Source organism: Jatropha curcas, chromosome 7, assembly GCF_041381405.1.
Source record: "Jatropha curcas cultivar XTBG-Jc1 chromosome 7, XTBG_Jcur_1.0, whole genome shotgun sequence".
NCBI lineage: Eukaryota > Viridiplantae > Streptophyta > Magnoliopsida > Malpighiales > Euphorbiaceae > Jatropha > Jatropha curcas.
In genome coordinates this window covers 23601253-23613892 of record NC_143157.1, presented here as the reverse complement: position 1 = coordinate 23613892, position 12640 = coordinate 23601253, and the positions used below count along the sequence as shown (strand labels likewise).

Below are 12640 nucleotides of genomic sequence, written 5' to 3'. Positions count from 1 at the left end.
TACCACATGGTTATTCAAAATCATAAATAAAATTTATTTAATTATGTTAAATTTCAAAAAATTTATTTTGAAAAGGAAAATATAAAATTACTATCAAATAAATTATACCTATAATATCTAATACAAATAAAAATTATTTCATAATTAAAAAAAATTATTTTTTTTAAATGAATAATACTCTAATCATCTTCCACCACAATTGACAAAAAAATTGTGTATGAAATTTTAAATTTTAAGCTACTGAAACTACAAGTTTACACACCGAACAAATTGAGGAGTTCCAACTGGCTTAGAAATGGAGTTCAAAGTTGATAGATAGAGAAGGGAAATGAGCAAATTCCATTATAAATTCTCAATTTCCAATAAATTTTCACTCCCTTTTATTCCCTTTTGGATGAAATACAGAGTGAAAAATTGCACTTAACACAGACAAACCAACCCATATAAGACATTTTTTTTGCCTGAATATATATATATTTACATCATATATATTATTATATATATTCAACAAATCAAACGAGGCTTTGATTAATTTTGTTTGGCAAATATAAAATGCTAAAACATGAAGGGAGTGGCTGAGAATGTAGGAATTGCTGTGAAGTGATTGTTATGCCTGCAACCAAACAACAAATTTCTCAGATTCTCATTATTAAAATTCCGAAACAACAATAACAGCAGCCCGAAACATCGGGCCAAGAGAGCGAGACGAAATTTAAAGGAAAAGATTGAAAACAACGGTTACCTGTAATCTTCATTGAAGCTGGCAACACTAGCTATATTACGGGACCCACCACCACCGCTACTTTTCCTCTTCACCACCCTTTCCGTTCCTTCCTCCACCACCATCACCACGTTATCCTCTGATATCGAGCATAGCGTGGGCTTCCACACAGCCACTACAGTCGCCGACGATGGAGATGTAGTACCTCTTTTCCTTCTTCTACTTCTCGATGTCGTCAACGACCGCAGCGTCAGTGACGACACCAGCGCCCGCGTCTCCTCCGAACGCCGCCCGTACAGCTCCGGCATATCCTTCTGGTTGACTTCACCACCGGTGGGACCGCAACAAGACATGAATTCCAGAAAAAACTTCATGATGAAGATTATAGGTATATATAATTTATATAAATATAGAAATAGAAAAAAAAAAGGAACAAAAACAAAACGAAATTAAGAGAAAGGAGAACCGAAACCCTCTTCTCTCAATGTCGTTTTAGGGTTTAGGGCATCTTTTGTCATCATTGATGACTGCTGGTAGGCGGCGAGGGAGAGATTGGTGGTGGTGATGAGACGGAACTGTGAGGTTCATTTGGGGATACGAGCGGTGGTTTTTATAAAGGGAGGACATTTTTTGGGCTTTGTCTGATTTTAGGATAAGAATGGGCATCGAGTTTAATGTTATTACAAGTGTGCCCCTCGAATAGGAAGAGTGGATCTGATGGCGGACCCGTCGCTTTAATGGCGACAAGGCAAATAGGCAAAAGTTACCCCGCCTTTTTCTCATGTCTTTGTGGAGAACCATATTGCTGGATGGATGGATGCATAAATTTTTTTTTTTCTTTTTTTTTCTTTTTTTTTTCTTTTTTTTAGGATTAGGAGGATAATCCAATCTTTTTCCTGAAAAAAGGAAAATAAAATGAAGCTAATTATATAATAATATTTCTATAAATAGATCCTATGGACAATAAAATTAATTGTATATGGAAATTTTGTTTTAGGAGATATGATTGTTTCATTACCCGTTAATTAATATATGCAATGGCTAATCTTAATTGTCTTGTACGGCTAAATATGTCAATTTGCTAATATTTAACTTGCTTATATATATATATATATATATATAGGCAAGGCCTATATATGAAACTGAGAAAGATGTTAATAAAAAATAATAATAATAATAACTAATTAGCGAAACTGATGTGAAGTCCATTTATTAATTAGATTATGTATGATTTCTTAATTAATTATAATGTAAGAGAGCAAATTTGATTAACTAAATACTTTTAAATTTAAGGATAGGTTTCATTTCATAGGATAAAACAGTTGGTATTTGTTCCATATGCTTGTCTTGAGTCTTTTGTCTAGCTTCTATTTATTTATTAGGGTGTAAGAGATTATTATTGATTCACACACATGAAAGAGGCTCTATTTGAATATGTGAAAATTATAATTTTATATATCTAAAGTTGATTAAATAAATAAAAATTATTAAAAAAATAAAAAAATTAATTAAAATTTCGGCAGCAAATGGTTTTTTTTTTATCATTTTCTTCAAAAAAACAAATTAAATGAATTTTTTTAGAATCAAGTTGACTTGATTTCATCGTGGTGGGCAATCTACTCGCTCAACCAACTTACATTTTAAAAATCTGCAACAACAGAAAATTGGAGAAAAAAAAAAAAATCTGTATTGCGAAATGACTTGAAGATCCTTCTTTTATTTCACAATCTCAAATGATTTAATTTGCACGTGAAATTATATAAAAATATTAATGGACATTGTCTTAAATTTAAAACAAATGATGGAATTATACAGATCATAGTAGAAGTCATTAGGAACCTATTTTGTGAAGAACCACATCTCTTTCGGAAATATATTTTTTATTCTCAATATGTACATAGATTTGCTCCTTGTAAAAATGGTTTTGGGGTTAATAACTATTTAGTCCTTCAAATTTGATCATAATTATAATTTTACTTCTCATATTTAGTAAATGTACTAATTAGTTCTTAAAAGTTTAATCCTGATAAACTATTTAATTTTTCAAGAAGTGTCATTTTAAGGGTCAAATACCTCCCTTTTCATAAAAAAAAAACCTTAAATACCTTGTAATATTCAAAATTTAAACCCTTAAACTAATTATTGAATTACCATTTAGCCTCTTACTTAATAATAAAAATTACATTTTTAGACAAAGGACTAAATCTAAAAGTTCGAACTAATCAATAAATTTACCAAATAAGATAGATGAAATTATAATTATAACTGAACATAAGGAACTAAATAGTTATTTATTTATATAAAGTTTAATGGCGCTTCTACTTTTCAATTTGATCTATTAGACTCTCATTAATTTTTTGTTGTGAAGGTGAACCTTATTCATTTTTTAAACCTTCGATTTCAACTCATTTCAATTTAATGATTATAAATTGATTTCAATTCATTAAAAGCTTTTTAATTAATCGTTGCAGGATGAGACAAGGTGCCATAATTCTCTTTTCTTTGGTCAAGTCTTCAATTCAAGCTATGAGTATAAAGTCTTTTAAAAACTTGAATTGATCTGTCTTGCACAAATCCAAATTAATTGGTTTGTAAGTTTTAGACTTGGATGGTTTAAAAAAAAAAAATCTTAATTACCTATCTTTAGCTCAACTATTTCAAGTAAAAATCACATAATTTAAAAAACTTATTCTCTCCTTGAACAATTGGCAAATTGGGAATACGTAGAAAAAGATGTTTCAATGCATATTGACAAAATAAAAATTTATTTTGCACCACAAAATTCTCCAACGCAGATACTACACACTACATGTAGTATCTTCTCCAACTCCCACATATACATTCTCCCAACAAAGATGCTTTTTGAATCTTTTATTTTTTAATTATTTTTCCCCCTTATTTTCTGGAAAATTCTCTCTACACACAAGAAAAGAACATGTCAAGAAATCCTCAACCCTACTAAACATTGACAGTCAATGACCATGTGCCTACCATGTGTTTGTGAAAATGCTAGAACTGTCACGAATAGAAGACGCATTAAATTTTTTCATCTTACATTATGTAGCAAATAACATATTCATGGAAAATGAAAATTTTAGATATCTTCTTGTTTGGTTACTTTCAAGGGCATGAAAATATGTTGGATTGCCTCAACCAAGGGCAAACTCTCTACGTATATTGGCCCATATGGACAACAATGTGCACTGTATTGATAGGGTTTTGGGGCCAGCTGTGGTTTTGCAATTAATGAGAGAAAATTGGTATGCGATGGGTTTGAATTTTCGTGCTATAAGCAATGTACCAGCATGATTTTGAGTTCTTGAGGCCTAATATAGTTCATAAAATAAAAAGTGAAAGCTGAGGCACAAAATGCACCCTATAAGACAAGTTGAGATGAGACAAAGAATTGATACATAGGTGGTCCAAGGAAGACTTTTTTGGAGTTGATTGATTTATGTACTTATAACTTATCTTCTATTAAGTTGATACGTAGCAATTCCTTCAAGTTCAAGTGATATATAATTAATAAATGGAAATTGATATACTTTGTTTGGACTAAATTTGTTATATACTTTTCCTTAGAAAGAATAGTAGAATATAAAATCAATATTAGCGTGTGGGTGTGTGTGTATATATATATATATATGGAAAAGCGCATTTTTAAATCTTAAATTTATAGTCTTGTCTAGGATTGGAAGCGGCGCTGGTATTTTAAAATACTCGACTCATTTGGATCTATTTAAAGATGATATAGATAGTTATAAATGAGTTTGAGACGAATACAGATGGTGAAATTACTATCCGTAATGTATACGGGTAGCTAGGATACAAGTATAGGTGTTTGGATATCCGTTACTCGTTGTATTAAGGGATACCCGTGGGTATACTATACATTGTTAGTGAAAATTGTACTATTTTTAAATAAATTCGAATTTGGATAGTTTAAGATTTGCAACTACCCTATCAGTATAAATTTAAGTGGCACAAAATTAGAGCTTTAGGGCACTGATTTGGCACTATTTTTTTCCTATTTTTTCTATCTTTTAGTTTGAACATTAATAGAGATAAAATTAATATTTTTAATTACATTAATGGTATGTTTTTCAGTTTTTTTTTTCAATAAAACTTTAGAGGTACTTCCTCTAATAAAGCAATTAAAAATATTATTGAATAACAATCTTAATATTATTTCAAATTTCAGAGTTTTTTTTTCCAATCATCCACGTACGTATTCTCTTTGATATTTAGATTGACACAAAAATAGTACGCTAAACTATTTACTCATCTAAAGTCTCTAATGTTAAGTGAATTCGTAATATTTTTTTGGATTTTTTATAATCAACGATCACACTGAGTATATGACTAGTTGAGTATAAACACCACCAACTTGGTGAACCAATAATTCAAGTTCCCCAAAGAGAAATCTTAATGGATCCATCAGTTTTGGCACGCTTTCGAAAAGAAAAATCATGATTTTGGAATCACACATTTTTCATACTTAGTAAATATATATATATATATTGGAAATTTGAGAACATAATACGTTTTATTAACAAAAACAAAATTTTTAGAATACTCAAAAGAAAAAAGTTTCATCAATTTTGCTAATGATTACAAATATATTTATTTTAAATTTTATAAAATTTAAATTTTAATTAATTAAATAAATTGTTAAAAAAAAATTTAAAAGGAAAAAATCGTTGTTTTAGAAATTTTGACTTTTTTTTTTTTGATAGGTCTCTTTTTCGATATTGTAAAATATTATTGTGGATGTCTTCCATTAACTTTCATATAAATTTATAGTAAGAATCTTAACGTTATTAACATTAGAAATGGTGATGTAAAAAATAATTATTATTATCATTATTATTTGATGTTAAAAATTTAGGAAGAGGTTGAAAATTGTTGTGATTGACAGACTCAAAATTGAGACCTTTCATTCTTTATATAATTGAAAATACCAACCGAACCGATCACATAGCATTTCATTCTTTTTTTAAAAGGAATCAACTACTGAAAAGCCAAAGGAGAAACAAACAGGAGAAAATATTAGAAAAAGGACAAAGGAAAATATCGCAAAAGGCAAACAGCAAGAAACCAAAAGAGTGAAATTTTTCAAAGACACCAAAGGCCTGGAAGTTTACTGCCCAGCTGATATTATTACTTCAAAAGTTTAATGCATATAATCTATAAATAAATTAGATTTCGAATATCAGATACAATTGATGTCCAAATGGTCCAAATGACACGCAAGAAAAGCTTTTCAATGGTACAATTGTAAGACTAATTTACCTCAGTTCATTATGGGCGTGCTTTATAAGACATTTCTGAATAGCCAAAAGTGCGTCGCATACGACAACATAAGACATTCTCACCTATTTCAGAGTTCAATCAGCAAACTACGAGGCTCCAATACTTTTTTAAGTCTCAAGCTATGAGAAAAAAACCAAAATAATATTCAAGAATTCAAGCCCCTTGCTGACTAGAAATATCTGTAAGATGCCAAGCTTGTTAGCTTCAGAACGAGTCATTGACGGCCATATGAAACACTCCTGTCATCACCATATGGATGAGCTGTATCACTACCGTATGCTGGACTAACGGTATTACCATATGCAGGATCAGTGTTGCTCCCATACACAGGGCTCTTGTCGCTCTCATATGCAGGAGTTGTAGCATTCCCACGTACAGAATTTGCATTGCCCCAGTTTGCGGGACCAGTTGTATTCCCATATACAGAAGTTGTGTTACTCCCATATGCAGGACCTGTGGAATGCCCATATGCAGGACCCATGTTGCTACCGTGTGCAGGACCCATGTTGCCAGCATATGTCGGAACCGCTGCATTCCCATATTCAGGACCACTGTTGGTATTCCCATATGAAGGACCCACATTGTTCCCATATGCACTCGTGTTGCTCCTATATACCGGGCCTCCATTGCTCCCATATCCAGGGCCTGCGTTGCCAGAAGGCAACTGCTTGGGTCTTGAATATTCGGCAAATATAACCCAGCCATCCAAAAACTACAGAATATGGAGTATAATCAGAAATTGAATATGCAAACAATCAAGAAATAGTGATGATAATAATCAGCATTGTTATTGAAATGGATAAATTAATTGAATAATCAAAGGCATAATGATAAGATAATATCCAAATTTTTGCACAATTTTTTCTAATTTATCAAATCTGTTTTTTCCTTTCAATATTAGCTTGACATTTAGTTACAATTTTAGCCAATTAATTCAAGCGTGAAGTCTTTGATCTTTGAATTTATAAAAAAAATTACTTCTATTAAATAGGACATCAATGTATTCATTTATTTTTTCTTTTAAAACATATTCATGTTAGTTTTTTCAGTAATATAAATAAAAATTATGAAGAAAAAAAGAACAACAATAATTTATTTATCAGAATTGTAAGAAAATATAAACCATATTTTTTTGCCTATTAATGTAGCTAACTTGAGTTTTATATTTTATATTTCAAACAATACTCAATTAGGATAGATTTTTTTTTTCTTTTTTTTTTCCCTTTTTAAAGTTAGGATGCGCCTTGTATCCACCAGGCACATACCTGGCTGTGCACCTTATGCATTACACCCCAGGCTCCAGGACCCTTGCACCTTGGGCCTTTAAAAACACTATTCTCATGTCACTATTTATATTATTCTACATAAATAATTTAACTTGTTAATTAATCCTGTTCCTATATAATGGGAACAAAGTATAAGGATTGTACACTAATTTTGCTGATGGAATGAAAGAAAATCTACTCACCTTTCCATCCATTCCCTGTATAGCTTTTGCAGCATCTTCTATGGTAGCATATCTGACAAAACCAAACCCCTTGGAATATCCTGACACCCTATCAGTCACCACTTTAGCTATAAAAAGAAAGATGGAAAATGTTAGTAACTCATAGAGGCAATTTCTTAAACATTTAGGGAAAGGAAGCACAAACCATGAACCACTTCACCAAACTGGGAAAAGGATTCTTTTAGTTTCTCTGTAGTAGTTCTTTTGTTAAGCCCTGAAAACAGATTCAAAAATGTAATAGTTCAAAATCCAAAGCATTAACTAAGTTAAATAGATCATCCCAAATAAATAAACAATCTCAAAGAGCAATTTGTTAAAATTGCAAAAATTGTCATCAATATACAACTTGGGAGAAAAATACTTGACTTGATGATCTCTAATCACCAGGTCATGCAAAGAAACTCTATACGGCTCAAATTTAAAATTAAAAAAAAAAAAAAATCCATGCAACAGAAATCTTCTGAATCCTAATAGTACCTGTTGAGACAAATAGGTATGAAAATTAAAAAAAAAAAATGAAAAAAAAAAGCCCACTAATACAGGCCAGAGAAATACATCAGCATTTGAAGGACCCAAGCCAATCCATATAGTCAAAACCCACCAAGTTGTAAGTGTAGTCGAGATTATTTAAGTTCAAAGGACCAATTATAAAGGCCAGAAAAGAAACGAGCCTTTCTGCTCTTGAAAAGCAAAAAAATGTAATTGCGCTGACCAGTTCACTAGTTTGCAATTAACATCACATAAAGTAGTTACTTATGTCAAATTGTTTCAAACAAATTAATTCAATCAAACATATTCTTCAATATAATGTCAGTTTAATATTCACTCGTACAGGAATAATGACTTAAAGAAAAAATCTAGTTAATGGAAAAGTTTCACAGAGGTGCACAAGTTAAACTATTCTAGATATAGTATCTTGCTTCCCCTCTATTCTCAGCTTCTCATAATACCTCAGCATATCAAAGCAGTTAAATGTTCTAAGACTTGACATCACACTTTTCATGGATAGATGCAAAATTAACTTATACTTGGAACAATTATTTTCAAATTCAAAACAGAATTGTGCTGGTGTGTTGTTTCTCATTAAAACTATAAGCGAAAATGAATCACACCGTGTTACCCATATCCAAAATGAAATATCACTTACTAATAGACCTCTTGGGAGTTGGGGTGTAGCTAGTGTAGCTGGGTTGTTGAACTAATATAGGCATTCCTAACCTTGACTCCACTCCTACCATTCCCTAAATGGGAAAAAAGTAAAATGAAATCCGTTACAGATGTTTTGCTTAATTAAAGAGATAAAAAGAGGGGAAGAAAAAGGGTGAAGTCAGGCCGGGGGGGGGGGGGGGGGGGGGGGGGGGGGTTGTGTGTGTGTTAAACAAGACTCTGGAGGTTTACTCAGGCATGATGCCAACTTCAGATTAATACAAATTTTGCACTCAATTAAAAGGAAGTGTTTCATGCAATTCTAACGAAGTGTGAAAATTGCACACATGTTTACCAACTGTTACTTGAATTGTTCAGCAACCATAGATGCTAAACTCAGAAAATCCAAGTGTCAAACAACACTAAATTACATAGATTCTCAATACATTGTCAACATATCATGACTCAATTTAATAATGTTCAGTTTCTGCATAAGGAAGTGAATTGATCTATTCCATTTTAACATCATCAGAAGTCATTCATCATCTTAGATGTTCCTCCACAGAAAAGAGATGACATAAACTAACTAATAGTTTCAAAGTTTGATTTTGATTTCAAAATCTAAAGTAGATGTGTCAGTGCGTTGCGGCCAAAATCTAACTGTCACAGTTGATGCAATACTGAATTTTTCATTAACAAAAAAGTTCACGAATTGACTAATATAATATATACTCTATGTACCCTTACAATTCCTAATCAAAAAAAGCATCCATTAAGTAAATAAAAGCAATTCAAATGCAATTCATAATTGGTGATCATTGACAAAAGAGTGTTGTTGTGTTAATTTTAAATTGATCATATAACTAACATTTTGAAAAAATTGAAAATTAAAACCACTTAAATTGAATAAACTGATGATTATCGCATAAAGCCAACTAATATTTTTTGAATTTTTACATGGAAAATTTACAAAACCATGGAATCTTAATATTTATCAACCAAATAATATGAATGGATTTAATTAAAAAAGAAAAACAAGTTTTTGTATGACACTCAGACCTCTGAAAACATGCCTAACACGATTACCAAACTGGTTATTTATCAACATTCAAGGATCAAATGAAATTATTAAATTCCCAAAATCTTCCTTCCATTTATGCATCAAAAGACTTAACATCTTGTTATTTGGAACCGATGCCTATAAAACATACATCAGCCAGACAGGTATCAGTATTAAGTACTATATGAACAAATATTCAATATGCCTCAAAATTAATCCTACTGTTGAATTGAATCCAACAAAAATATCTCCAGGAGATGTCAAAAAAAAAATCCTTACGATATATTATCAGCACATGCACTACCATACTATGTCCTACTTCCATGACAGAAGTATCATTAATGTATTCAATATGACGGGAGTATGACATACCCTTTCTACATTAGGTAGGTTTTCGCAAATAAAATGGCAAACCCTTTTCAACACTCCATGTATCAACATCTTTTGCACATTTATTCAAAAAAAAAAAAAAAAAAAAAAAAAAAAAAACACTTGATTTCAAGTTTCTATCCTATTCACAGGTTGAAACAACCAAACCAACAAATTAACAACCATGATAGAAACCAGAAGAATACCCATCTACTGTATAATTGGGAAAATTACAAATCTTACCAGCATCTAAATAACAATCATACGCAGCCACACTATTAAAAATCAAAATAAAAAATTTTAAAAAAAATCCCAACAAACATATAAAAGAGACAAAAACTAAACAACACAGCAATCCTATTATAAGATTTTCAATAAAAATGAAAATCACATCTAATAAAGTTTATATATTTCCTATATTTTCAATAAAAAAAAAGGTAAAATCAAATTAAATAATCAATTAACATAATCGATCGACAAAAGTAAGAATAGAATAAAAAGAAAAAAAAAAAAAAAGAGAAAGAGAAGGGTACGTACCAGAGACAAATAGCTGGCAGTTGGGCGGTGCCGTTTCTCGAGCAGAAGGCGTCTCTTTGGTCTGCGGAGGAATGAAGGACGAAAAGGAGCTTGTTGAGAACAGCCGCAGCAATCCGCGTGGAGCCGCCGCCGACAAAGCTGCCCGAGCTCTCATAGCCATGATGATGATGGTGATAGTGATGGATAGTCTCAAGGGTTTTAGCTAAAACCCCCAACCTTTCGAGCGACAGATACACCAAAACGAAGTATTTTCCTTTTCCTGCGCTGAGGACGCATTGTTCGACTGCGCTTGAAGCAATAAAAGAGAGTGCCGCATAATGGCCAATTACCAAATTACATTTGTAACCCCATAGGCCTGTCCTATATTACAGAACTGCCCCAAAACGAGTTAGGTTGAGCCGGACCGAGTTATGCATTAGCTAGTTCTTCTCATACTCATTTAATATACAATATTCTCCCAAAATTATAGTTTCAAATATTTTTTTACAGTTTAAGAATAATTTTTTAAATTAATTTAACTATAAATTTTTTTTATTTTTCATATATCTTAAAAGTGCTATATATTAATAATTCATTAAAACTTTCAAAATATGATGAATAGTCAGTATATCAAGATTTTAAAATTAATTAAGACTTTTTTTCACTATCTAATAAATTCAACTTATAATAATTATTTATACAGAATTATTGTATAAGGGTATTATGGAAACTTTAAAATATATATTTTTAAAAATATAAGTGGAATTATTATTTTGGGACAATTAAAAAGAAAACTGAAACTATAATCTTAGGATGGAGGAAGTGATAGTTTTAAACCAGAATTAAGAATTCAACAAAAATATTTTAATCTTAAGATGGAGCATGGAGCGGTAGCAATGAAATGGAACCTTGTTATCGCTGATAGCAAATCCAGTTCCAAGTTGGGAGCCGAAACCGATGATGGATGGCAGATTTTCATCGATGGCGCGACTTTCTCATTGCTGCAACTAGCTGGATATACAATGATACTTGAATCGACTGAAGGCCGTTTTATTCAAGCCATCTTAGACACTCTTGATAGTTATGAAGGCCCGGTGTTGGCAGAGGCGCTAGCTCTACGAGCATGTCTAGTTTGGATTTCTAATAATCATCTTTCAGCAGGTTGTGTTTTTACAGATTGTCAAAGTCTTTTTATATACTTTAAACTCTAACTCACGAGACTTTTCAAAGTTTGGAGTGGTTATTTTAGATTTTAGGCAAATTTTAAATTTCAAACCTAATATAGGGGTTAGATGGATTAGAAGACAAGTCAATATAGGATCTCATACGCTGGTAAAAGCGTTCTATTCTCATGCTAATCTTCAAGTGTGCGACAGTGTTTTACAAGTTTTGTTACATTTTTATGATTCATAATGCATTTCTAATATGCCTATTAAAATATATATATATATATATATATATATATATATATATATATATATATATATATATATAATTCATTAATTGATAATAATTAAAAATTCCTTATTGATTAATCAGAGTTATTTAACTCATGTTGAATTCATTAAATAAATTTGAGTAAATTAAGGTTTAAGATGTGTTAGAAAGATTTTTGAATAATCTTGATGAAAGATCAATAACACCTTATTTTATTTTTAAAGAAGAAAACTCCAAGTGTAATTTTGCCTAATTTTAGAGGGATTTTCGTAATTAGGCCTAAGTAGCACAGTTAAATGACAAGTTGGCCCTAATGTCAGTTGAGGCGTTAGATCTAGACGACACCATCTCTATGTATATCTTAGCCAATTTGCTTCAGCAGCTCTGATATAAGATTTTGCCTCTATTTGTGGAAATTTTATCCATTTTATTGTATTTTTATTTTATTATGTCATTATAAAATATAAATTTATTTATTAAAAAATAAATTAAAAGTTACAATTATAAGTTTAAATATACACATATTTTATTAAAATTAAAATTTTTAATTTTTAATAAAATATTATTAATC

The 12640-nt window shown here is 30.8% G+C and overlaps 2 protein-coding genes across 2 annotated transcripts; both read right to left on the bottom strand.

The window, feature by feature from the left end:
• Positions 1-314: 314 nt before the first annotated feature.
• Positions 315-1356, bottom strand: LOC105632860 (uncharacterized). The gene is made up of 2 exons (XM_012215317.4): positions 743-1356; positions 315-613 (listed from the first exon to the last, which is right to left on the bottom strand). Exons 1-2 carry the CDS (start codon positions 1093-1095, stop codon positions 556-558), a joined length of 411 nt encoding a protein of 136 aa, XP_012070707.1. The 5' UTR covers positions 1096-1356; the 3' UTR covers positions 315-555.
• Positions 1357-5878: 4522 nt separating this feature from the next.
• On the bottom strand, positions 5879-10941 carry LOC105632859 (uncharacterized). Its single transcript, XM_012215315.4, has 4 exons — positions 10654-10941; positions 7687-7755; positions 7503-7609; positions 5879-6746 (listed from the first exon to the last, which is right to left on the bottom strand). The coding sequence occupies exons 1-4, from the start codon at positions 10811-10813 to the stop codon at positions 6249-6251; spliced, it is 834 nt and encodes a 277-aa protein (XP_012070705.1). The 5' UTR covers positions 10814-10941; the 3' UTR covers positions 5879-6248.
• Positions 10942-12640: the final 1699 nt, after the last annotated feature.

Coding starts and splice junctions, on each gene's coding strand:
- LOC105632860 (XM_012215317.4), bottom strand. CDS start 1,095: ATGAAGTTTTTTCTGGAATTCATGTCTTGTTGCGGTCCCACCGGTGGT. Junction 614..742: donor AGCTTCAATGAAGATTACAG/GTAACCGTTGTT, acceptor GTTTGGTTGCAG/GCATAACAATCACTTCACAG.
- LOC105632859 (XM_012215315.4), bottom strand. CDS start 10,813: ATGGCTATGAGAGCTCGGGCAGCTTTGTCGGCGGCGGCTCCACGCGGA. Junction 7,610..7,686: donor GTTTGGTGAAGTGGTTCATG/GTTTGTGCTTCC, acceptor TTCTTTTTATAG/CTAAAGTGGTGACTGATAGG. Junction 6,747..7,502: donor TACAGGGAATGGATGGAAAG/GTGAGTAGATTT, acceptor CATATTCTGTAG/TTTTTGGATGGCTGGGTTAT.